The 23,003-nt window shown below is 41.5% G+C and overlaps 1 protein-coding gene across 1 annotated transcript in view; it reads right to left on the bottom strand.

Moving 5' to 3' along the window:
- Positions 1–5,787: 5,787 nt before the first annotated feature.
- CBFB (core-binding factor beta subunit) overlaps positions 5,788–23,003 on the bottom strand; it is a 35,210-nt gene continuing 17,994 nt past the window's right edge. Inside the window, exons 4-5 of the mRNA XM_017740818.1 lie at positions 20,531–20,626; positions 5,788–8,110 (exon numbers count right to left, since the gene is read on the bottom strand). Of these exons, the coding sequence (XP_017596307.1) occupies positions 8,042–8,110; positions 20,531–20,626 (165 nt within the window). The 3' untranslated portion in view covers positions 5,788–8,041. The remainder of the gene's footprint in view (positions 8,111–20,530; positions 20,627–23,003) is intronic.

Here is a 23,003-nt window from a genome sequence, read left to right as displayed (position 1 = left end):
GCACAGCCGGCACAGCCCTGCCCCACCACACAGGGCATTTCACAGGGCTGGGGCGAGGGCAGGGGCTGAGGAGGAGGGCCGGATGGATGGGCATGGAGCATTCCCGGGAAGGAAGGGGAGCAGCAGTAAAAGCTGGCCGTGAGAGGGGCTGCTCACCACAAGGCAGCAGCTCCCCTGCATCGCCCCAGGGCAGCGCTCCCCGCCCGTCGGCCGGCACGCTTTAAGTGCATTTCACAGAACTCCAGATATATTTTCAAATCTCTGATTCGTGCAGGGCTAGATCTAAACTGGCTTCGCCTTCATTAGAAACAGATGCGCTGGTTTCTCCTTCTGCCTCGGGGTGGTTTAGCCCGGGAGGCGCTGCCAGGCGTGGGCAGGGTGCGAAGCCCAGCTCGCCGCGGTGCCGGGCAGGGAGCCGGGATGCGGCAGGGCAGGGGCAGCGGCACAGGGGATGGTCACCCGCTCCTTCCCGGATCAGTCAGCACGGAGCCAGCGGCGTCAGCAGCTGGTGCGAGGGACCATCTGTCCTTCCAGGAGCCGCTGGCCACTGCATCCTGCCTTCTGCTGCTGCCCAGCCAGGCACTTGGGGTTTTTAATCGTGTGTTGAGAACTGGTGGGAAAATTCACCCTGGGGGGTGTGTGGGCACAGGGATTCTATAAAAATAAAGTAATTTAAAGCACAGGTTTTATTAAAAAAAAAAAAAGATTTGCGGATTCTGCAGAATCCCCAAAACCCCTGCTGCAAGGGTTTGTGGACCCAGGAGTGCTGCACACAGGGCAGGGCTTTCACCTGGGCTCAGTTTCACTTCCAGAGATGTTTCCAAAAGGGACATTTGAGTGTCACAGGTGACGATGAGGAAGGGCCATGGGGCATGGTATGAGAAGGAGGGAGAGGGGTCAGCCCCCTACACCAGCCTGCTCCAGCCCTGGTGCTTGGGGTTTCATCATTTAAAGGGAGATGAGCCAGAGCTGCTGGGGCCTTCTCAGAGCCCCTGAAGATCTCTGACTGCCCATTTTGTCACTGATTTCTGGTGAATGAGCACCTTGGGGGTGACTTGAATCTTACTCATGGGCTGTGGTTAAAATCAGCAACAGAGATGCTCTTTGAGCCTCGCTCCCAATGCAGTGCCCTGTGGTCCTGCTGGCACATCCTGCCCCTGATGTAGAGATCTGGATGTTGAGAGGGTGTGAAGGAGCTGGTGATGGGGCACCTTGTTGGGGTTGGTGGTTTCAGAAAGTCACGCACCCCACGGGACCACCAGCACCAGGTCCCAGCAGTCATACACCAGACATGCTCTGCAGAGAAGAACTGAAAGCAGAACCAAAAAGAGGATCTGTCCTCTCATCTGTGTGGGAGCATTCACCAAGTGGCTCTGGGCTGGGGCTGTTGCTGCCCAGAAAGTGATTGGGGGTTCCTCAGCAGCAGCTCTGACCCGAGCAGAAGGCAATTACTGGGCAGCTCAGAACAGCCTGTGCATGCAACTCTGCCTATCCCTCCCTTCCCTCCTTGCCCTGGCCCCCAGACCTCAAACACAGCCAGAACAAATGACCTGAAAGGTTCCCTGCCCATAGCAAGGGGGCTGGACTGAATGCTCTCTAAGATTCCTTCCAGCCCTGAGCATTTATGACTCTATGACCTGCAGCTGGATCACAGCAAGTTCTCATGCAGGGCTGACCATCCCCAGCTATCCTCCTACTCCTGGGCTGCTGCAGCTGTGGCCACAGGCTCCTGCTCCATGGACAGGCTACCCAGGCATCTGCAGGCTGGTGACAAGTCACAGGCAGCAGCCAGAGGGTAGACTGGGGCAACTGGGGAAGGCCAGTGAGGAGCTGGATGGTGCTGGAAGGGGATTGCAGTGTCTCACCTCTAGAGCACTGCAGTGCTGCCCTGTGCAGGGGCCATCGGGGAGCAGGGGCTGGAGCGCTGTGAAGGACAGGACTGCTCAGCTCTTGGTGGGGTGGGAGGGGACCTGGTGCTTCCTCTGGGTAGCCAGCACATTGTTCTGGGAAGTGAGATACTTGGCAGCCTTCCTGGCGCTGAGGTGATGGCCAGTCTGGTGTTTCTGGGTAGAGCTGCCTCTTTACTAAGGATTGCCTTCTGATAAGAATTGTTCCCCCCACGGCTTTGTTTGCAATCCAGCAGCAAACCCACATTCCCTCCACCAACATCTCTGCTCTCCTCCAAGCTTAGAGCTCCCGGGGTTTCATCAGGAGGCCACTCTGCCCATGCAGCTCCATGCATTTAGAAACAGGGGTTGGAGAGAAACCCTTGCCATAGGAGAAGGCTGCAGAAGCAGTGAGGTGTCCATGTTTGAGGGCAGTTTCAACATGCAGATGGGCAGGATTTTAGAAGAGGCATCTCACGTACTGCAGAAGAGAAACCCACAGCTGTACATCGAACTCCACTGACCTCTCCTGCCCCACATCCTCCAAGAGCTGAGAACAGCACCAAGACTGAACAGAACACAACCCACAAGTTGTATTGTAAAGTTATAATGAACGAGTCAACCACAGAAGCCAGGAACGAGCCTGGGCAGTTCACTCAATTCTTCTGCCCACCGACTGCAACCGAAGGCCCAACCCCCTTGAGGAATGTGAGCAGCAAGTGCCTCTGAGCAGGGACGTTGTCCCTGGCTGGCACTGCTCACCCTGGGGTGAGCGCCTCTCACAGCTCAGAGCCACCTCCTGAAAAGCTTGCTTGTTTCTCTATTGATAGAAGTCGCTGGGTTTTTGTAAGGTATGAATAACAAAAGCTGAAAGAGTTGGGCATGCATGTGGGAAAGGCTCAGAGCAACAGACTCTCTCAGCAAGCCAGTGGATAACAGCTGGAAAAGCCAGGAGCTTTCAGGTGTAAACTTTGTTCCACCTCTAGAAGGTCTTTTCTCTTTTCAAGTTAAACCCAACACCTGCTCCAGGGAAGAAAGAAGATTGAAAAGGGGGAAAGGTGGCAAAGCCACCAGTTCCTATGAAAAGCAGAGAATCACAGCCTGTGGAACAAGAGGAAGTGGAGCACCGGGAAAACCCATGTCCTCCAAGACCCCATCATCAAGTCAACAGGGTGAAAAACAGTGTTACACGTCAGAAGAGTTGTGGGAAGCAACAAAGACTTGGCAGAAATCTCACCAGCTGTGATAAACTGTGGACCAGGCTCAGTAAAAGGCACAAAACTGAGCAAGAAGCATTCTGGTTTCCCACTCCTTTCCCCATCTTTCCTCAGCCATCCGCTGTGCCAGGTGACAGCACCAGAGAGGCAGCACTCAGCTCTTCTGTGCCACTTTTCCCCCCTCTCACTCCTGAGCTTTAAGAAATGAGCCCAAGGCAATTCTGAAAATTCACTTATCTCAACCTGTAATTGAGAAACCTATTTAATAGTTACTTAAACCCGGAGCAGCTCTGAGCATGCAGCAGTTGATGAATATGCATAGCCTAGGATTTGCATTTGGTGGCAGTGTGAAGACAGGATGTCAAGCAAATGAGCTATGAGAAATGTTGCCCATGCAAATGTTCACTCTGCTCTAACTTCTCACTGCAATTCCCATCCTTGAAGCCATTTCTGTCATTCTCTTATTTGCATTGGAAATGTAGTAACAAAATAATGCAACTTCATAGAAATTGGTCCTATTTCTGTGCAGACAGGATGGATTCCTTAATACATCTATGACAGAGGGGAGTCCTGAACTAACAGCAAACAAAGGAATATACACAAGTCCTGCCAAGATCATCCCAGGCCATGCAGTTCTAGAGTTCTCTGAAACCACATCTTCATCAAACTTCCCAGCCCTTACCTGAGCAAGGCTTGTTATTAGACAAACCATCATAGATCTGCAGGAACAGAAAAGCTGCTGTTTTCACTCACAGTTCATTTTCTCTGTTTTCTGCTTTCAGAAAGGGGACCATGAGCTCAGGACAGCTGCTGTCTCCCTCAAGAGAAACTAGGAAACCTGCTCATCCAGGTTTTGAGGACTTCAGTAAGGGGACTAAACTTTGAGAACCCCACCTGCACTGCAATGCTGCATCCAGCTCTGGGGTCCCTAACAACCAAAGGACATGGACCTGCTGGAGCAAGTCCAGAGGAGACCACAAAGAAGCTCTGAGGGCTGGAGCACCTCTCCTATGTAGACAGGAGTTGTTCAGCCTGGAGAAGGCTCCAGGGAGACTTTGGAGCCCTCCCAGTAACCAAAGAGGCTGGAGAGGGACTTTGGACAGGGGCATGGACTGACAGGACAAGGGGGAATGCCTTCAAACTGAGAGAGGAGAGCTTTAAATTAGGTATCAGGAAGAAATTCTTCCCTGTGAGGGTGGTGAGGCACTGGCACAGGTTGCCCAGAGAAGCTGTGGATGCCCCACCCCTGGAAGCATTCAAGACCCAAGTTGGACGGGGCTCTGAGCAACCTGGTCTAGTGGGAGGTTGGAACCAGATGAGCTTTAAGCTCCCTTTCAACCCAAACCATTTTAGAATTCTGAGAAACAGTTAATGCTCTGTATTCTCTTGGCTTAAGAAAAGGTCATGTAAGAGCAGGAGGTTAAAAAACACAGCTGGAAGTGACCATACCTCACCTGCTGTGGTTGGGCTCCAGGTCACTGACATCCTTCTCAATTCCAATAAGCTCCAGTATTTCCAGTGGTCTTTCACTCCCACATCAAGGACAGCCATCCCTAAGTCATGCTAGTTAAGGCACTGGATTGTAACACTTAAAATTATTTTCTGCTGTATGTGCCTCATGCAGGGAGACCTACAGGTTCCTTTTGCTACTCACACACCTGAGAGGTAAATTCCTCTGTCCTTTAAAGCCTTCAGCCAAGAAAAGGCTGTACAAGTACTGTACTCATCCACTTGTGATGTACCTTGGGCAGAAAAGTGAACCCTTCCACAAGCTTGCAGGTAAATGGACAAATTACCTAATGGGTTTATGAACAGCTGTTTACAGATGCCTTTTAAAACTCTGCCTGGACAGCAGAGCCTGCAGCAGCTGACAGACACCATCTACCCTCAGAACAGAAGCAGAGCAACAGTTTGTCATTTATGTCTCTTTTAAAAACTACCTCCCTTCAAACTGAACACCTCCAGGAAAGCCACATGTCACAGCACTGCTGCTTTTCTTAGGTGCTCTCTGGTCTGTTCACAGATTGTAAAAGTCTAAAATAAGGTTACACGTTGTCCTTTTGCATGTAAACATTCCCAAAGCATGCTGCAGCTCTCCAGTTATGAAGCGAGCAGATCTCTGCCTGATTTCAGTACCTAACCACTGTCATTCAGTCAGTGTTAACTATTTGAAGTTATATCACCTAAAATTTTAGCAGCTTCAGAAGGTTTTAGGTGTAGTATATGACATTCATATTTTCCCCACAGAACTTTACCACATTTCCCCATTTCCTGAACTTACACATGCAATTCCCCTGGTTCCCCCCTCACCCAAAGCAGCACAATTAACAAGGTTTGGCGGCTGCTCTCACAACGTGCCCACAAAGGCTCTGTAACCGCACACAGCTCATTGCTCAGGGCCCCTGGAGCAGATCCATGCTTTCAGAGTAAGCAGGGCATATCAGGTGTAAGAAACACTTGTTTTAGGTGTTTTAGGGCAGCAAAATCCATATTTTCCCCAGTGCAGACCCTTTTATTAAAGGCTCCTTCCAGACAGCGGCTGAACACAGCGAAGGAGAGGGGTCAGTTAGGTAAGTGACCACTGGATGTCACCAGTGCTTTAGCCACGGACATCAAGGCAGCCTTGCATCTAAACAAAATATGTCAGCAGGGACTGCCAAGGAATCAAATAAACTTACAGCACCTCGTTTTCACTACACAGAAGTTTATTATGAAAGTTAAACATACAACACAAAAAGTAGCAAAAGCAATCCTGTAGCTTAAGGCAACTCTTACAGGAGATGAATTCAAGAAAGATGATGCAACTTCAGTTTAAATAGAAATTATGAAAAATATCAAATTGCATCAATAACTTAAAATGCACTTTAAAAAGTCTGCACTAACCAGCAGAGGGTAAGGGCTGTGATCTTAATGCCAGCATTAAGATATGGAAAGCAGCAGAATGCTAAATGATGATAGGGAAAGTTCAGTATTTACACAGAGATAGCAACGTTAATATCTGATAGCGTCATTTCCTGTGTACTTATGGTTTAAAACCACTGTCTGAAACGTTAGGAAAACATTTTAAAATAAATCTTCAGGCTATTCCATCAAAAATACACAGATGGCAGAGAAGATCCAAGGCTAGGGATGCGTGCGGATGCATGCGTGTGTCCCTTAAATAACTCTTTGCAGAAACACTTTAGAAAAATTATTTCTTTGGGGGAAGAAGAGCAAGAAGAATATGTGGCCACAGAGTGAAAAAGATTATCTTTCAGGTGAATCACATTTAAATTGAAGTATCAAAATATTTCTATTTGATGACATTCTCACAGTTTACAGTTAATGATATTTTTAAGTGAATGTTAAATATTCATATTATTAACATACAAAGATTCTCCTTCACATTGACATCTGCTTACATTTTTGCAAGACCTCTTTTGCATCAATTGTTTTGCCATTAATGAGGAATGTATAATTGTCTTAATTATAGAATTTAATGAAGACTTAGCTGTTCTAACCATATAGAGTTTCTACCTTTCAAATAATTCTTAAAATACTGAATTCAGATCCCATATTTTAAAAAGGTATTTAAGTGACATTTTAATCAATCAGGCTGTACAGGAAGCACCACATTTTAACAAAGCCAAATGACATTACATTCCCAATCAATTTTCTTCAAATATTGGATGCAATGAAAACTTTGGAGCAAGTCCATTCACCATCACCCCAAATAAAACAAGATTAATTCATACATTAATTCATCCCAAATCTTACCCTGTTAGAAAATGCAATATATACTGCAACATAGTCTTAATTTGCATAAGATGTAATAGAAGGGGCCTATGTGCAGTACAAGACTCCTGCACACAAGCTCATCTCAGCTTTTCACCATTCAGCACAACTTTACAAAAAGCCCAAGATATAAAATATACTTAAAGCAGTTATCTTAAACATGATTTAATATATATCACCTTGGCAGCTGATCACTTTTGTTCCCAGTTTAAACACTGTTGAATCTGATTGTGGAGTTGCAGTATCCCTTTGAAGAACTAGTTAAAAAAAAATCCCTGAATAAAACAGAAGCCAGCCTGCGACTTCCTCTGAGTTTCAGTAAAGCACTATATACAGGGTATAACAGCCACCAAACTCACTTGGTACAGAATAAAATCTAAGACAGATAATGGGGCAGAATGCATTAATGCATGAAAATATACATTTTAAGATTTTTATCATTTAAAAAGTGGAACCAATGAATTGTTAGCAGTTAAAAGAATACTGCAACTGTAACATTTACAAACCCACAAAGTTTGAAAACTGATTCCAACAGCTCTGATTCACTGGGTTTAGCTTGGAAATAATGCAAAATAATGTCAGCAGTTTTAAGAAGGTCTTGCAAATTTAGAAAAAAGAAAACTGAAAGAAAGGTAAAAATGCTTATCTAAAATAAAGCAGGAGCACAATAAGGACAGTCAAAATTCCAAAAGCCCATATTAAAAAATTAAGCTTGGAATGCATTGGCTTCCAGCAGTTAACAAAAAAAAAAAAAAAAAAAAAAAAAAAAAAAAAAAAAAAAAACAAAACAAAAAACAAAACAAAGTTGTTCTAAATCTGTAATATCTTGACCTCTTTTTAAGTGACAATTTTTATTACAGTTGAGAAAAATGGTTTTATAGCTGCATAAGTTTCCATTTCACTAAAATAGTGCCAACAAAAATAAGTTTGCATAGAAAAACAAAATTTCAAATTGCCACTGGCTACATGCTTAAAATGGGAAATGCAGGTATTGTAACATAAACATAGTGCAAACCATGGCAGTTCGTGGTGACTTCGACTGCCCCAGGTCAGGAAACAGACCATAATATACCCAGTTATCACAGTTTCTGGTCTTTTATTCAATCCTTTGCCAAGTAGAAGCAATGCATGTGTGCAGACCCGTGGGATGCCTGCTGCCGCTGATTAACGTAGTTTGAGATCATCGCCGCTCCCCAGGTTAGATCCAGGACTAGGGTCTTGCTGTCTTCTTGCCTGCATTAACAAACACACACTGAGGATAAGCAACCAGGAAATTATCAGTTATTTCATTCACTATGTTAACACGACTAAGACCATAACCAATTTAAGGCAGAAACTTTACAACTCAAGCAGTAAGCAAAGCATTAATTTTCAACATCAAAATCATTCTTTTGCCCTCGATTCGGTTCATTCCCCGTAGCAACTGAGCTCTCAGAGGAGGGCTGTGGGCCTGGCAGCCGAGCACTGCCCTGTCCCTGAGGGGCTCAGAGTCTGCTGTGCCTCCCCACCCAGCCTGGAGCTCCCAGCAGGGACTGTGCTCGTGCCCACACATGTGCACACTCACAGTGCCAGGTTCTAAACATGGCTTTAGCAATCAGCAGGGGACTCCCACAGTAGTTAGGTAACAATTTTGTGTCTTTTCTTCCAAAAATAATGTTCTTTCCTGTGAAATTCCTTTCTGTTAGCCTTTTCTGTCAATTTTAGGGAGAAAGGCTACAATACAAGATAGAGTACATCAGATAATTTCCAAATAATTTTATGAGGGAAAAATTTACTTTAGCTTCTAGAATCAAGAGACTTATAGTAACACATGAGCACAATTTAATCTATAGATGGGCACACATTTTAAGACCTCATAAAAGTGGGGGTTTTAACTACTTTCTTCTTTGGTGCACCTGCAAAGTTAACAAACTGAGAAAACTCTGTGACATATGATTGCATCCCTGTATTAAAAAAAAGTAATGTACGTTTTTCTTTAAATAAACCATTCTATTAAACAGTTTGAGCTAATGACATTGTAAAGAGGGAATTAAGTATGGTCAGTCACACCAAAAGACATGGCTATCTACTTTCTCTACCTGTACACAGGTACAGCACACAAAAATGCTGCATTTAAGTACTTAAAAACACTCATTTCCTTAAAATTTTAAAGCCATACTTCAACTCTGAGAACATCTAATGCATGCTAGCTGGTTTTTAAGACATCTTAGTACCACGACTTTTATTTAAGGTTTACAGACTGAACAGCTGGCACCATGGCCCGTAACTGCCACATGACCCAAACAGTCTCAGGCCACATTCTCAGCTGGTGGAAGGTATCATGACACAGGCTTTATTCCATGTGGCTCCATCAGCTTCACCAGCCACAATAACCTGCCACATTCAGGGCTTTAAAAAAACGCAAAGCCAGTGACAACTTCCCTGCTCTGAAAGACATTTCCTATGTTGTTGAAAGACTGGGGAATAGCCTCAATGCAGGCATTGTGCCACTGAAATACCCTTCAAGCAATTACCGTGTTTGCACCATCACACTGAACAACACAAGTACTTCAACAGAACTGTGACTAACAGGGGCACAAGTGCTGCTCTTTGGTGTTCCCTGGGCTCTTCTGAGTCACATTTACTGACAGAGAGGAAGCTTTCCCACCAGCATAGCAGCTGCCCCAGCTCATGGTGTGCTGCTGCTGCTGTGCTCCCATTCCAAAGGGTGAGCAAGCAGAGCCTGCTGACTCTCAGACCCTCTGCCATGCACTACTGACACCACTTTTTCCAATTTAGACTTTTCTTTCTTTGTTCACTTCTTCCTCCCTCATCTACCATTCTTCTTGTCTGCCTAATTGTAGGCTCCCAGTGCACTAGGCTGGCTGCACCCAGAGAACTGCTGCTTCCTTCTCCTATTTAAAAGCCAATTTAAAGTTACATTTTCCTTTCATGTGCAACAGTCCCTTTCTGATGCACATGGAGTTCATTCAATAAATCCCTCTAGTAATCAGCATGTTTTCAGAGGAGACAAGTCCCTCCTGCACTCTCCTTAGTGGTCACATTGCCACTATTGCTTTGGAAACACCTCCACTACCTTAAATATCACAATTGCTACCTACTACGTTTATGTATTCAGTGTTGGTTGCACTTTAGATAATTAGGAGTGAGCCAATCTTTTTGCTCTGTTTTATCTGCACTAGTTGTACTCTGAAGGAGCAATCTGCTTCTCCTGCTTGCAGAAGAAATCTGAAGGTGACAATCAACATCACTGCTGGTGCACAAACCCACAGATTTCTCAGTAATCATTCTGAGGAATCAGATTAAAGCAAACTGCTCCAATCACATACAGCACTGATGACTGTAAGTGTTTAAGGGCATATTCCTTTAGGCCCTTGAAACAACTTCTGCAAACTGTCCTCTTTGTAGAGATACAAAGTATTAAAAGATGGCATTTAATTAAGCTTTTTACATTATTTCCAAAAGCCAAATCATTCAGCTTTGACTATCAAAATCACTGAGGGAAAGCCCGCACTTCCTTTTTCCTTCAACAGAAATGTAAACTCTGCTGTAAAGATTTTTCTTAATATGAAATGGTTGTTCATCAAGTCTAAATAGATACTTTCAGGCTAATTTAAGAGTTGTACCAAGATTAACAAAACAGCACCAGTTCTACTTTGCATACCCTTCTATTGAACAGCCTGTAACGAGATTTTTTTCTGGTTTTCCTGCTGCCTCTTTCTTCTAAAAGGAAACAAAGACATGCACTGTCTTTATGAATTACCAAAATCTTACTTCTACCAATTTTGCACTCAATAAACATTTTTACACCTAACTAGAAAAGACCAGCAAGTTAATTGCTGCTATACTACTGCTCTAGAAACAACAGTGTTTCTTCAGAAAACAAATCATATGCACAGCAATTTTATTGTCAAATTTCAGTGAAGGCTCCAAGATATGAGCATATGGTTGCATTTATGCTTTGCTTAAAGTGGCCTTTTCTTTCAAAGCATATGAAAGAATTTGCATGATTCGTGACCTCATTGCTACTTGTAGAGTTTGCAGAAGCCACTAGTGAACAACTACCAGATTTGCCCTTTCAAGTGATATGCAAAAGGCATGACAAATGACCCTCAAATGTACCAAAAGCAGTCATTACAATATCTTACAACAGTGTATGTGGATAAAGGTGTAATTTTGCAATTCAGTAAGTGGGGATTTACACAAGCAACTGCAAAATGTTGGAATGACAGCTCTGACTCAGGCACCCTCCTTTCCTTGTGCTACTACTGTGCAAAAAGACAAGCGTGTGAAGCAGGCTTGTTCTATCAGTCACAACCATCCCGCCAGGGCACAACGTGCACAGTATACAACAACTACAACTGTGCTTCACATGCTGAAAGAAAAATACAAAGAATAAAAGATGCTTGGTAAAGACTAGAAAAATCACCTCGTATGAAGACAGGAAGCACACTGTGGAGCAAACAAGCATTGGGTGCTATTTTTCTCCACTGACAATTGGCAAAATACAACTTCCATAAGAAATGCCACGAGAGCCTTAACACTCCCTTGTAGGAAGAGTGTGACTATCAGTAGGGTATTATCTGCTAGTTCTTCTCAGTCTATTACAGGAAGCTGAAACTTCCCTTTTATAGATGTAAACCAGACTTCTGGAAAACCAATTTCCAGACTTCTCTCAATTGGGGGTTCTATACTCCCCAGCATAGCTAATCAATCCTCTAAATTGCAGTTTTTGCTGTAATTTTTGAAATGCATACCTTTTGCTGCCATGCAAAAGCACTGACATTACTCTCAGTGAATAATGGGCTCAGCTTCTCAAGGATTAAGGAGACTTGCTTCAATTAAGAAAGATGCATCTATCTTTGCCATTGGTAAATGGAATACACTGCTATGAGTCATGCTTAATAAGCCATGAGAAAACAGCAGTTATTCATCTTTACTCTGTGTATTTCATTTTTTCAGTCAAACGTTGATTTCAAGTTTGAAGGAACATTACTTCACATGTTCTTCATCTGTTATTTAGTGAAAGGATAACAAATACTTGCTTGTGAGAAACTTGTAATCAGTACACAGATCCCACCAGAACTGCAATTTTCCTAAAAATGAATGCATTTTAACCAACATTGCCAGTATTCCTCCAAGTATCCCGGAACAGAAGAGTTAACACAATGGACACATCAGGAATTTCAACACTGAAAAACACCTTGCACTCAGCTTTCAGCACATGAAGCCATGCAAATCTTCTGCAATACAGAAGGAATTATAACTGGCCACAAGCCATTGAAAACCTCTAACCCTGGAGAGGGTGTGATGACCAACTGAAAGAATTGCAGGAACATATTTGGAAAAAAACCATTTCAAAGCCTCCTATCACATGCTACTCGAGATTTATTCATGCTGAACTCATAATGCTGGTACCATGGGGATAATGACACATTGACAAAAAAGAGAAGAGTTACTAACAAAAACATTTTGACTTGAGAGTAAACAAACACAGTAAGTGTGCCCTGCAGGACCTCTTACACCTATGCTCTCTTCAACACTCTAATGTCTGAGCTTTTCCCAAGCCTAAACACAGGCTAACTGGTATGGACTGAAAGTCCTATCAAGAGTATGACGCAGTAATAACTGTATTACATTATTTTTCTTTTCAATAAACTTGAAATCATTAAATCAGTAACTTTTATCATTAACTTTTCTGAACAAGAACCACACTGGAGCCTTTAACATCTGTTACTGGGGCACAAAGGAAAAACAAATCAGCAATAAGGAAGGTGGCATGTAAGCAGTTCTTCCAGCAGCCAAGATAGTCAGAACCCCTCCTCCTCCTCCAGCTACTCAATCCTGCCTCATGCTGCAGCCTATTGTGCTTCCAACTGTGCCAACAAAACTCCTTAAACTGACTTTGAGAGAGCATCTCTACCTACCCCCTTCCTGTGCATGTTCTGAGGCCTCAGGCATACCTAAGGAAACCAATTCCTCTTACCACATGAGCTCATCAGGAAAAAGATAATGCAGTTCCACCATGTGGTTTACATGATAGCTCTGAGAAAGCAGAACTGAGAAAGTTGGAAGCAAATTTACTAAGTATGGACAGGGCTGCCATGAAGATGGCCCTTCCTTTCAATGAATCATTTTAAAAAAGCAGCAGGGAAAATTTGGACCTCTGAATACCAGGCAGTGAAATGACAAGTATAACCATATCCACTGCATATACAGCTTGGGACAATGGTGAAGAGGAGGGAAGGAAGAGGGAGCTAAGTTGAAGAAGGGCTGTCACAAAAGGAATAGCCAAAATAAAGTCTCTTCATGGACAACTCCACTGCAATTCTTTAATTGGATTCTGGCAGCTCTATCCTGTTGAAACAGACAGAGCAGATGCATTATGTGCCTTGGCATCTGCCATCTATAATTTACTAAGTAAGTGAAAAATCAGGCTGTGCTATGAAAAACTAAACAGTGAACATTTGGATTCTCTTAGGACGGTCAACCTCCTGAAAAGGGATAAAAAACCCCCAACAAAACAAAACAACCAACCAAACCTGAGAATACTTTGCAGATACTTGTATACAACCGATACAACCACAGGATAAAAACCACCCAAATGAAAAAACCCTGAAACAAAGAGAGCAATACTCAGAAAAATGACTAGTTACAATCAAGCACACCTTCCCTTAGTCCTGTTATCTGAGGCAGACCCACAGCAAGAAAAGCAATGAACTGAAAACTCTTTAAGTTGCTGATTAATAACAGCCTCTCCCATACACATTTGAACATGGTTCAAAATGCTGGCCCTGCTTCCTGTCACCTTATTCAATAGAAGGGCAGGAGAAACTCAGCCTTCTCAGAATTAGAATCAGGAAAACTGGGGCCCTACAGCATAATGAGAATGTCAACTTATGTATAATAGAACTTCTTTGGTCACAGCTTGATGAAGCAGCCCATGTGCTTTCTGGTCTCTGGGAGCCTTGCACAGAGACTCTCAATCTTCACTTCCCAGAACGTCAGCCACAGCAGCACCACTACATACTGCATCTATGAGCCACTGGCAGACAGAGGGGATATGATCTTTACCACATTCCTAGCAGGCATAGCTATCAGCATTAGACTTCATGGCCTGGATCCAGTCTCTGGAGTTGCTTTGTTTGCTGCCCATAACATCCATTTTGCTATCAGCTCTCCTTTTCACTGAACCTGGGAAGAAGTAGCCTTGATCTTTCTTAATTATAATGTCAAGCAGCACTTAAATTATGCAAATAATGGAAAACAGTCTCTCAAACTTGGCAAGAGATCTGGCTGCTAGACTGAAGTAACTGTAGCACTATTAATGCCATGAATTCTATACCCAATGCTCTTTTTTATTCCTACTTCCATTCTGATTGTCTTTCAAGCTCACTGAAAGTCGAAATAAAAAATTTTCCTGAGAAAGGCCATTGATAAGAGTGACTTAGCACCTGCCTCCATCAGGACTTCAATTTCAAACTCCTATCTACTTCCTAGAAACAGTGTTCTACAGAAAATACACATGAATCGTGTCACCTGCAGAGCCTGCTCTCCCATGGGCTGTAAGGGAGCTCCAGAGCATGACCAGGCCAAGCAGCACATCTGCTTCCTAACCCCCATGCACCCCCTCACCTGAAATCTTTGCAATGGTTGCATCTTTGTTTAAAAGCAATTATGAAGGTAATGATTCTGCTGCCCCAAACTGGTAACTGGATCAAGGTCACCGCAAGCCAAGGAAGGAAAAAGCACAGCAAAAATAGGTAGCTCTGAAGAGCTTTGAGTAGACACTGAAATTTTTACTTTCATATTAAAACTTATTTTCCAAGGGAAAAAAAGCTTGAAGTGCTCCTTTTTAGAAAGTATTGTTTGAAGGCTGGTCTAAAGGTTATAAATTTATAATTAATATTGATTGCCTCCAGACAGTATTCCACTGTTGCTCAGCCCCTTTCTAACCTTCATTGACTGAAAGAAGACGCTTATATTACAGTATTCCCTGATTTGCAAGATTGATCTTCTCCATCCTACAGTCAGCATTGATTCTGTACAGCACACATTTTTTTTCTGATCTATGCATTCCGTAGCACTTTTGCACAACCACCAACTATTTAAGTTCTTGTGAAGCAAACCAGTCATAACTTAACTGGCCTACTCGTACTGCAGAAGCTTTTGAGGCAATACACTCCCACTCTAATGCCTCTAAGTTATGTTGTATCCATCCTGCATCTAAACAAATTATTTATGGTCATACACAAGCATATATCAAGACTACGCTACCCACTGCACATGAAAAATTAACGGCGTGGGTTTCTTTCATATCCAAAAAGCTGTGTTAAAGGTTATACAATTTTTCTATCATTGTCAGTTTGGAGAGTACGTACAATAAGCACTAATTAAATTAATTTCAGATTAATAAGAAAAAAACCACTTAAAATCAGAGTCTGATGAGAAAAAAAAAATTTTAAAAACCCAAGCCAAAATTAAAAACAAAAAAGCTCCCAAACACTTATTGTAATACTATACTTTCTTCTGAAGCCAGTTATACTTGAGAAAATATAATTAGTTAGACCATTTATTTATACTAGGAGTTTCATCTTAGAAAAAATTAAGAAAAGGAGAATAATTTCACTGTCTAGAACCTTGGGAAGAACATGAAAGTCAGTCTTACTACTTTATTTTCTTTCAACTGTAAACTGTTTACATTTGTGTAACAAAATCCTGTTTGTTTTTTAAGAGTTCCCAACTTCAGCACAATTAAATGAAACGTATCTTGCCCCTTTTAACTGGTAATTCCCAACAAACAACGAGAATATGTAAAAACCTAGGGCAGGACACAGTATTTAAAATGTAGGCAAATTTTGACTCCAGCACTTTTTAAAGGGCGGGGTTGGCGGGGGTTTTTGGTGCTTTGTATTGAGAGGGATTGCTTCTGGAAGAAACAAAAGTTCCAAAACAGGGGTTTTTTTTCAGCAAAATGAAGGTTTTTAAAATGGGAATTTCATGCAGTTTCCCAAAATGGCTCTGCTTAGCCATTAATGTAATTTATATTTAGCACAAGACCACAAACAGACAGATTGCTAGACTAGACTGTTTCAGGGAGAGCAAACCACTCTGTCTCTTTACTCATAGTGTTGCTAAAATAAAGAGCATGGCAGCAACATAGGAAATGAACACAAAGTAGAAAAACATGACATTTCAAAAGTACTGGTTGAAGAAATTACATTGGAAGACTGAGAACAGATCCAAGCCATCCCCAAGTAAAGCCATTGGGACATCCTTAGCCAAGCTCCAGAGGAACACAGCCGGACAAACTGTGCACTGAAACAGATCACTGCAAGCCTGAAATTACAGTTCATCTGTACAAAACAAACCTTCACAAAATACCCCCACCTGCACACAGCAACACACCAGAGGGCCTCTTCTCTTTACCCAGCCCTTGAAAATCCACCAGTTTGTACCATCTGCTCCAGCAAAGAGCTGGCAGGAGGCACCTGCTTGCGGCTTTTCCGCACTGAACACGGGCCATTACTTCCAGTAGGTGCTAATTTCACCAACTAGGGGCTGTTTAAATCTCTCCAAGCCGTTCTGGACAGTGTAACACATTTTTGCATCATGCTACTATGCCAGAAGACTGAAAAACAAGCAAAAGTTTTTACTGGAAATCCACGTCTAGGCAGCAACTTCACAGTCATTTCTGCAGAACGCTTCTTATCCTGACACTGAACTCCGGTCATTCATAGTGAAACCACACCAGAGACACTCGTACTGACTCTCTCAACCACGACACAAGGAGATAAAGATAGTGAAAATTAAACATCTGCCTCACCAAAACCCCTTTAGTCTCCTCACTCTTCTAGTTTGGCAAAGGGGAACGAATAAATACTTCAAGTTCATACACCTCATTTTTTTTTTAATAATAATCTTTCACTGGGGATAAGGTCTTTCTTCATGTGTATTATAAAACATTCACTGTCTCAGCATTCCAACATTTTCATAAAAGTAAAAGCCATGGAATACATTATTAATTTTGAAGGCACTATGAACACTCACTGACTTCAAAAGCATCTTTGAAACAAAAGAATCCTGGACAGTGGGGCTGGATTTGCGGTATCTGATGTAACCGAGCTACACAAGTTGATATAAAAACTCAAAAGCATCTTGTATTCAAAACAAACTATGTTAAAAATGTAACAGAATTCAGTTCAACTCAGAGGTGCTTAAAAACTTCAATGAAAATTCCTAAATCCACTCACACTCTATTTACATCAGAGGAGTGAGTGCTGTAATTGCACAAAAACACAATCATCTTTGAAAATTCAAGCACAACCTACCTCAGATGCCCTCAGATGCAAAGAATATGTTCATTAAAATAAAGATTTGGTGTACTAAAGTAGAATTGAAGGGATTCTATATGATGAAAAGACAGCAAACAAACCTGACAACACCCTGAAGGGGGGTTTTTGCTCTTTTTTTGTTGATTTTTTTAACTGCTATGGGGTTTTTTAGCATACTTAAAAATGAAAATTAGTAAAGTGATAATTTCTAAATTGTTACTGCACTCACCATTTTTTTCCCCTTGCAAGGTGTCACCATTCTAAAATCCAACTGCCACACACAAGCCACTTTAACATGTTGTTTTCAACAACTTATCACTGATCACTCCTATGTGAGGAGTTTTAAGTCTACAGACTTTAAGTCTATAGAAAAACTTAGAATAGGGAATCTTTTTTACCCAGAAAGCTATATAAATAAAGAATTGAATCTGATCATTTTCATATGCTGCCAGGCTTTGGATGGATAAATATTTCCAAAGAGCTGGCGCCTCTGTTTTGGGTAGGAGTGGGTGGAATATTGCAGGATTCCCCTTCCCTCCCCCACTGAAGCAGAATCTGGTCCCTATTAAAGGCATTTCAGCTGTAATTCTACTGTCAGAAAAATCCTGATTTTCTACAGTGTTGCAATTCTCAAAACCATCATTAACACTGATGAGATCCTGTTCCACATCTGCCAATTCTGAGTTTTACTGTCCGTGCCAAGCATGGCAGAAAAGAAAAATCTAAAGCTCTAGTAATGATGAAAGCTGTATAGAAATCATATTAAAAAGACCATGAGGAAAGTATCTTAATTTGTGTGTAGCATAACATACATAATTCACTCAGCACACTTAGAACTGGCCTTTTCTATAAAAGAGCGTTCAAGTACCATCTCTGTAGTGAAACCAAAGATGCTGTTGGCCCTATTGAAATTACAGAAACAGAACACAAGGCAGCCTGGATTAAGGTTTCTGCAGCTGTCAGCAATGCAATCATCAGAAGGGTGCCACTGACAAACTGTATTTCCAAGCTGACTGAGCATGTCAGCATCGGAAAATTCAATACAGGCCACAAATACAACAAACATGGGAATGCACTTTTATGCATCACTTTCTATTGAGAACTTGCTACAATGATCACAAATACCAAGGGCTCACTGATTAAAGTTCATTTGATTCTGCCCAAATGCTGCATTAGATTGAAAGTAAGGGTAACAATGAATGATTTGGAAACCTGATTCCTCGTTAGGAATGCACTGTAAGTCTATTTCTGCTCTCTTCCATCTCATCCCAAAAGATCCTAATTTTTGTGCAGTCCTAAGATCAAGACTACAAAAGCTTGTCTGTAAACATTCTAGATATATGTTCAGGACATCTTATCCCAAACACAGGAATGAAAACTGAAATGTAAAAACCAATTATAGACCTACAAGTACTGGAGGAAAAAATCTCTTGGTTAGACATATTAAACATACACAGTAAAATAAATAGGAAAGTATGCAAAACAATGTATTGCAATTATTAAAGATTTGTATTTGTCATCACAAATTGAAATAACTTTTGATAATACTTTTTATTCTGCTTAAACATATTTCAAGTCAGTAATTTTTCCTTTTCTTCCTTTCTGTGGGTGATCTACACCAGTGCTTTAGACCTGGGACAACAACTATTGCTGTTTCAAGAGAAAATGGGTACTAGCGGCTAATAAGGACATCACTTAGCAGCAACTGCCTTCTGCCTTATTAAAAGCAAGAGTCTTTTCAGAAGTTATTGAATCCAGCTCCTGCAGACAGCCAAGGATGTTGTTTATTGTGTCTCAGTATCATGAGCTAGCTGCAAGTAAGCATGTTCTACACTTGGTGGAAAAATTAAGTCTCTTAGAGCACCAAAAGTTATTTCAGGAAGCCTCATTCTTTTTTAACCTTCAGCATGCACACAGCTTCTCTGTAATGAGAGGAGTGGGGATGACAGGCACAGTGTAAGGAGAATAAAACAAGAAAAGTTTTAAGTACATTGAAGTCAAACACATAAGGCTGTACCTAAAGTCCTACTGTCTTGTTAAAACTAAAGAAGGCTGGCACATATCTTCATTAACAGCTTAAAGCTAATTCTACCTTCCTTCTGAACTGAATTTACAAGTAGATTCTAGCTATGCTGTGACAGAATTATTCAGGTAATCTAGCTGTTGCTCCAAGAATACAGTGGTAGCAAGGCCTCCAAGGCAAGGATTTTACCTTTGTTACAGCTGACATCTGACCTGGCTGCAGCAGCGTTTGCAAGGAGACATACTCCAGCCACTTCAAAGTGAGAGATATTATCCTCTGTGCCTATCTGCTCCCTCTCATTCCCATGCTCAGTGTCTTCCAGTTGTCGTTGGAAGGGAAGAAAGTCTGTCTGATCATCCCAATTACCAGAAAGCATGCCAAAAGAAAAGTAGCTTAGCAATAACAATAATCAAATTTTCTAAAAACCGTAGAACCAGCAGACTGATCATATTTGATTATACTTAAGTCAGGCTGTACTGCTGAAGCAGGAAGTAAGAAACAGCATTAGTAAGGGAAAGAAATTCAAAGCATTTCTGTGTTCTCCCTATTCTCTCCTGACCTGCAGCCTGCCTTAACTTGCCAACTCCCCTTATGTATTATTACTCGTCCTCTTACAGCTCTTGCCTTTCTGACATCTCAGAGCAGATGGTTTCCATTCCCTTTCCTGGCTCTTCTTTTCTCAATCCCAGTAATTTCTGCTTTCATCAAGAAAGAACAAGATTCAAGACTGTGGGGCCCTGAAGAAGCAAAGAACAAGACGGGGAAACTAAACCAGTGAAAAGAAGGAGTGAGACTTCCCACCAGTAAGAAAAAGGTGAGAAGACAATAAAACTAGCCTGTACAAGAAAGCAGACTGTGGCATCTGATTAAATTGGCTGGTAATTTTTCCCTCAACACAGGATAACAAGCTCCAAAATTGTGCCCCCGCAGCTCCCAAAGCCTTTCCTGTATTCATGAGAAATGCACGAGGCAAAAGATTCCTCTCTGCTATTAAAGTATCATTTCAGAGAGAAATGGTAACTCTGTGAATAAATATGTCTTTACAGCTTAAGAACTTGCAGAAAAGACCATCTACAGAAAGGAAGAAAATACAGGATCAGAGAATTCTTATCAAAACTTTAAAAACTTGAAATCTGTTTTACAAGAGTAAAAAACAATGCATTTTGCAATTTTTATATAACAGCACTGAACAAACAGAAAATACACAATATTGTACAAACAGACAAATAAACAGAAACAATCTGAAGTTTTGGGAAAGTACTAACCAGTTACTGACAGCAGCTGTGAAACCCTCACCTCCATTTCCTCCCGATGAGACCTGTCTCTATCTTCGAATTCACGAGTTCTTCGTCGAGCCTCTTCAAAGGCTTGTTGTGCCAATGCATCCTCCTGCTACCAAAGCAGATGACACAGAGTGACACAAAAGGTGACCCTCATTTCCACCAAATCACATTTCTTTTGAATATTAAGTATCCCTTGGCAGCAAAGTCAAGTATGTCCTGCAGAACCTGCTAGAACACAGACGAGTTCCAGCAAATGTCAATACAGGTTAATGAAATATTACTCACCTTCACTACAGCACTAGAGATAACCAAAGCTGGAATGCAGCTACTACTAAAATACATTTTCAAAGGAGAGCTGCTGTTCCAAAGTTTAAATGCTGCTTTTTTTTTTAAGGCTAGGAATTCTCAGAAGTTATATGTAAAAGGGAATATATTTTATTCTCCTTACGAAAGTCATTTTGAAGACAGTATTCACAGGTATAGCTAGACAGAGTCCACTAGCACCACTATACAAACAATGATAATTTAATTCTCTGGCATTTAAAATAAAGCATTATCAAAGTTACAAACCAAATAAATCCTTCATTTTATTAAAAGCTGCTGCAGGTGCATCAGTATGAACATTCTTAATACTTGTGTATCATTTATATTATTTAAATTTAGATGCCTAGGAAGATGCAAAGCACAAATTATTCCTCCACCAATTTGCACACATTCCCATACAATGGAGGAGAAACCTGCAGGTTTTCAACAGCCCTTTTGCTTATTTGCAACAATGGCTTATGCACAGGAACAGACTTAATAAACTAACACTCAAAAAAAACCCACCTTGAAACCGTATTTTCTACTAGAAAATGTTTTAAATTAAGTGTCTTTTAACACATTTTCTGTTCCCTGTCAGAATTTTAAAATTTTCAGAATGGAAGAGTCATGTCTGAAGAGGTTGCACAATCCAGGAAGGGATCAACTATATTGGTTCTCCCTCCTTCTAGCTCTTCAACTATAACTACTACTAACTCTGCTTACAATTCCCACATACATGCAAATGTTATTTTAAAGCTGATAATTTTTAAAAAGCTGACCTTGACTGTTAGAGGACATAAACACATAGAGAGAACAACTAAGTTTTAATATACCTGGGGACTAAGTGCATAAATTTTTCAATTTAAGATAAAGCATCCCCAGCCTGAGAAAATGTTAAATTGCCTTTTTTGCCGAGGGCACAATCGTGGGCCCTGGAGCTGCTCTGTGAAATGATGTGAAGGGGTTCCCTCGTGGCCCAAGGCAGGGAAATACAAACAGCTGCCAATCCCACACTCTGCCTTTTGCCATCGCTTTCTGGGGACGTGTATGCAATGTTTAAAGCTGCCAACAAGATAATATTTTACCACCATCTATTATTTTTAAGAGCAGAATTCGGCCCTTTACAGCCATTTTAATTTTCATACAAGGCATAGAAGCCAGGATCAGAGAGCGGAAAGTAAGTTTGTTCTTAATAATGCAGAAGGTTAAAGAGAAAACACATAAGCTTGTTTCCCAGATGACTCCAGAAAAGCTGCCTTAGTTCTAGTTTACAAAAGATATGTATGTCTTTATTACCTTTTTTTAAGAAACAAGCTTAAATAGAAGCAGATTCTTTTTTATCACAGGTTTTTGCATTTTACCATCATTTAGAGTGGTCATGAAATAAAAGGTTGACATACAGCCTCAGACAGAATATTTTAAAGAAACAGTCATAACCAAAAGAAACTAAATTAGAAATTTATGGGAAAAAAATCAGTGAAAACAGAACAAAAACAAACTTCCCAGTCCAGAAAATAAATTTTAAAAAAACTTTTTAAAAGAGAAGCTTACAAACACCCACACTTATACATGAATCCTCACAGCAGCCCAGTAGGAAAAGACTTGGTGAGATAGCAAAATGCCCTACTATGGAAGGGGTGCAAGAGTACTGAAGACAGAAACAGCCTCTTAAGGACACTCAAATATCAAATCCAAGGAAATTTCAGCCCCAAAGGGGGAAGATATTTAAGCACGTATGTACAGCTTTGTGTGTGCTGGTCCATCAAAGTCGGAGCAAGCAGTGGAATCAAGGCTTTCAGTAACAAAAAGACTGCTTAGTAGCAAGACATGGATAGGCTGTGGATTAAGTAGAAAAACCACTAGCTTAACAGGTACAATTAAAATACTTCAATGTTAGCACATGTGCATTCTCTACCTAAAATATTTGGTTACCTGGTGAAGGGTAGTATATTTTCCAAAGTATGACAGCAAAGAAAAATTTTATCTGATCCCAGCATTAGTACAAATTGGTAAGAGACAGGAAAATGCAAGAGCACTATATTTGCATAAGACAAGCTTCCAAAAGTGAGGGGGGTGTGAAGAGTGGCTGGAGCTCTTACAAAGGACAGTGGGTACACAGGCAATACCGTCTGAGGCACTTAAGCCCCCTCTGACATCAGTGTTATTTTAGGATCAAAGTCAGC

This window comes from Corvus brachyrhynchos, unplaced genomic scaffold (assembly GCF_000691975.1).
Source record: "Corvus brachyrhynchos isolate BGI_N302 unplaced genomic scaffold, ASM69197v1 scaffold26, whole genome shotgun sequence".
Lineage (NCBI taxonomy): Eukaryota > Metazoa > Chordata > Aves > Passeriformes > Corvidae > Corvus > Corvus brachyrhynchos.
Note: the sequence above shows the minus strand (reverse complement) of the source record. Positions and strands in the feature narration are given on the sequence as shown.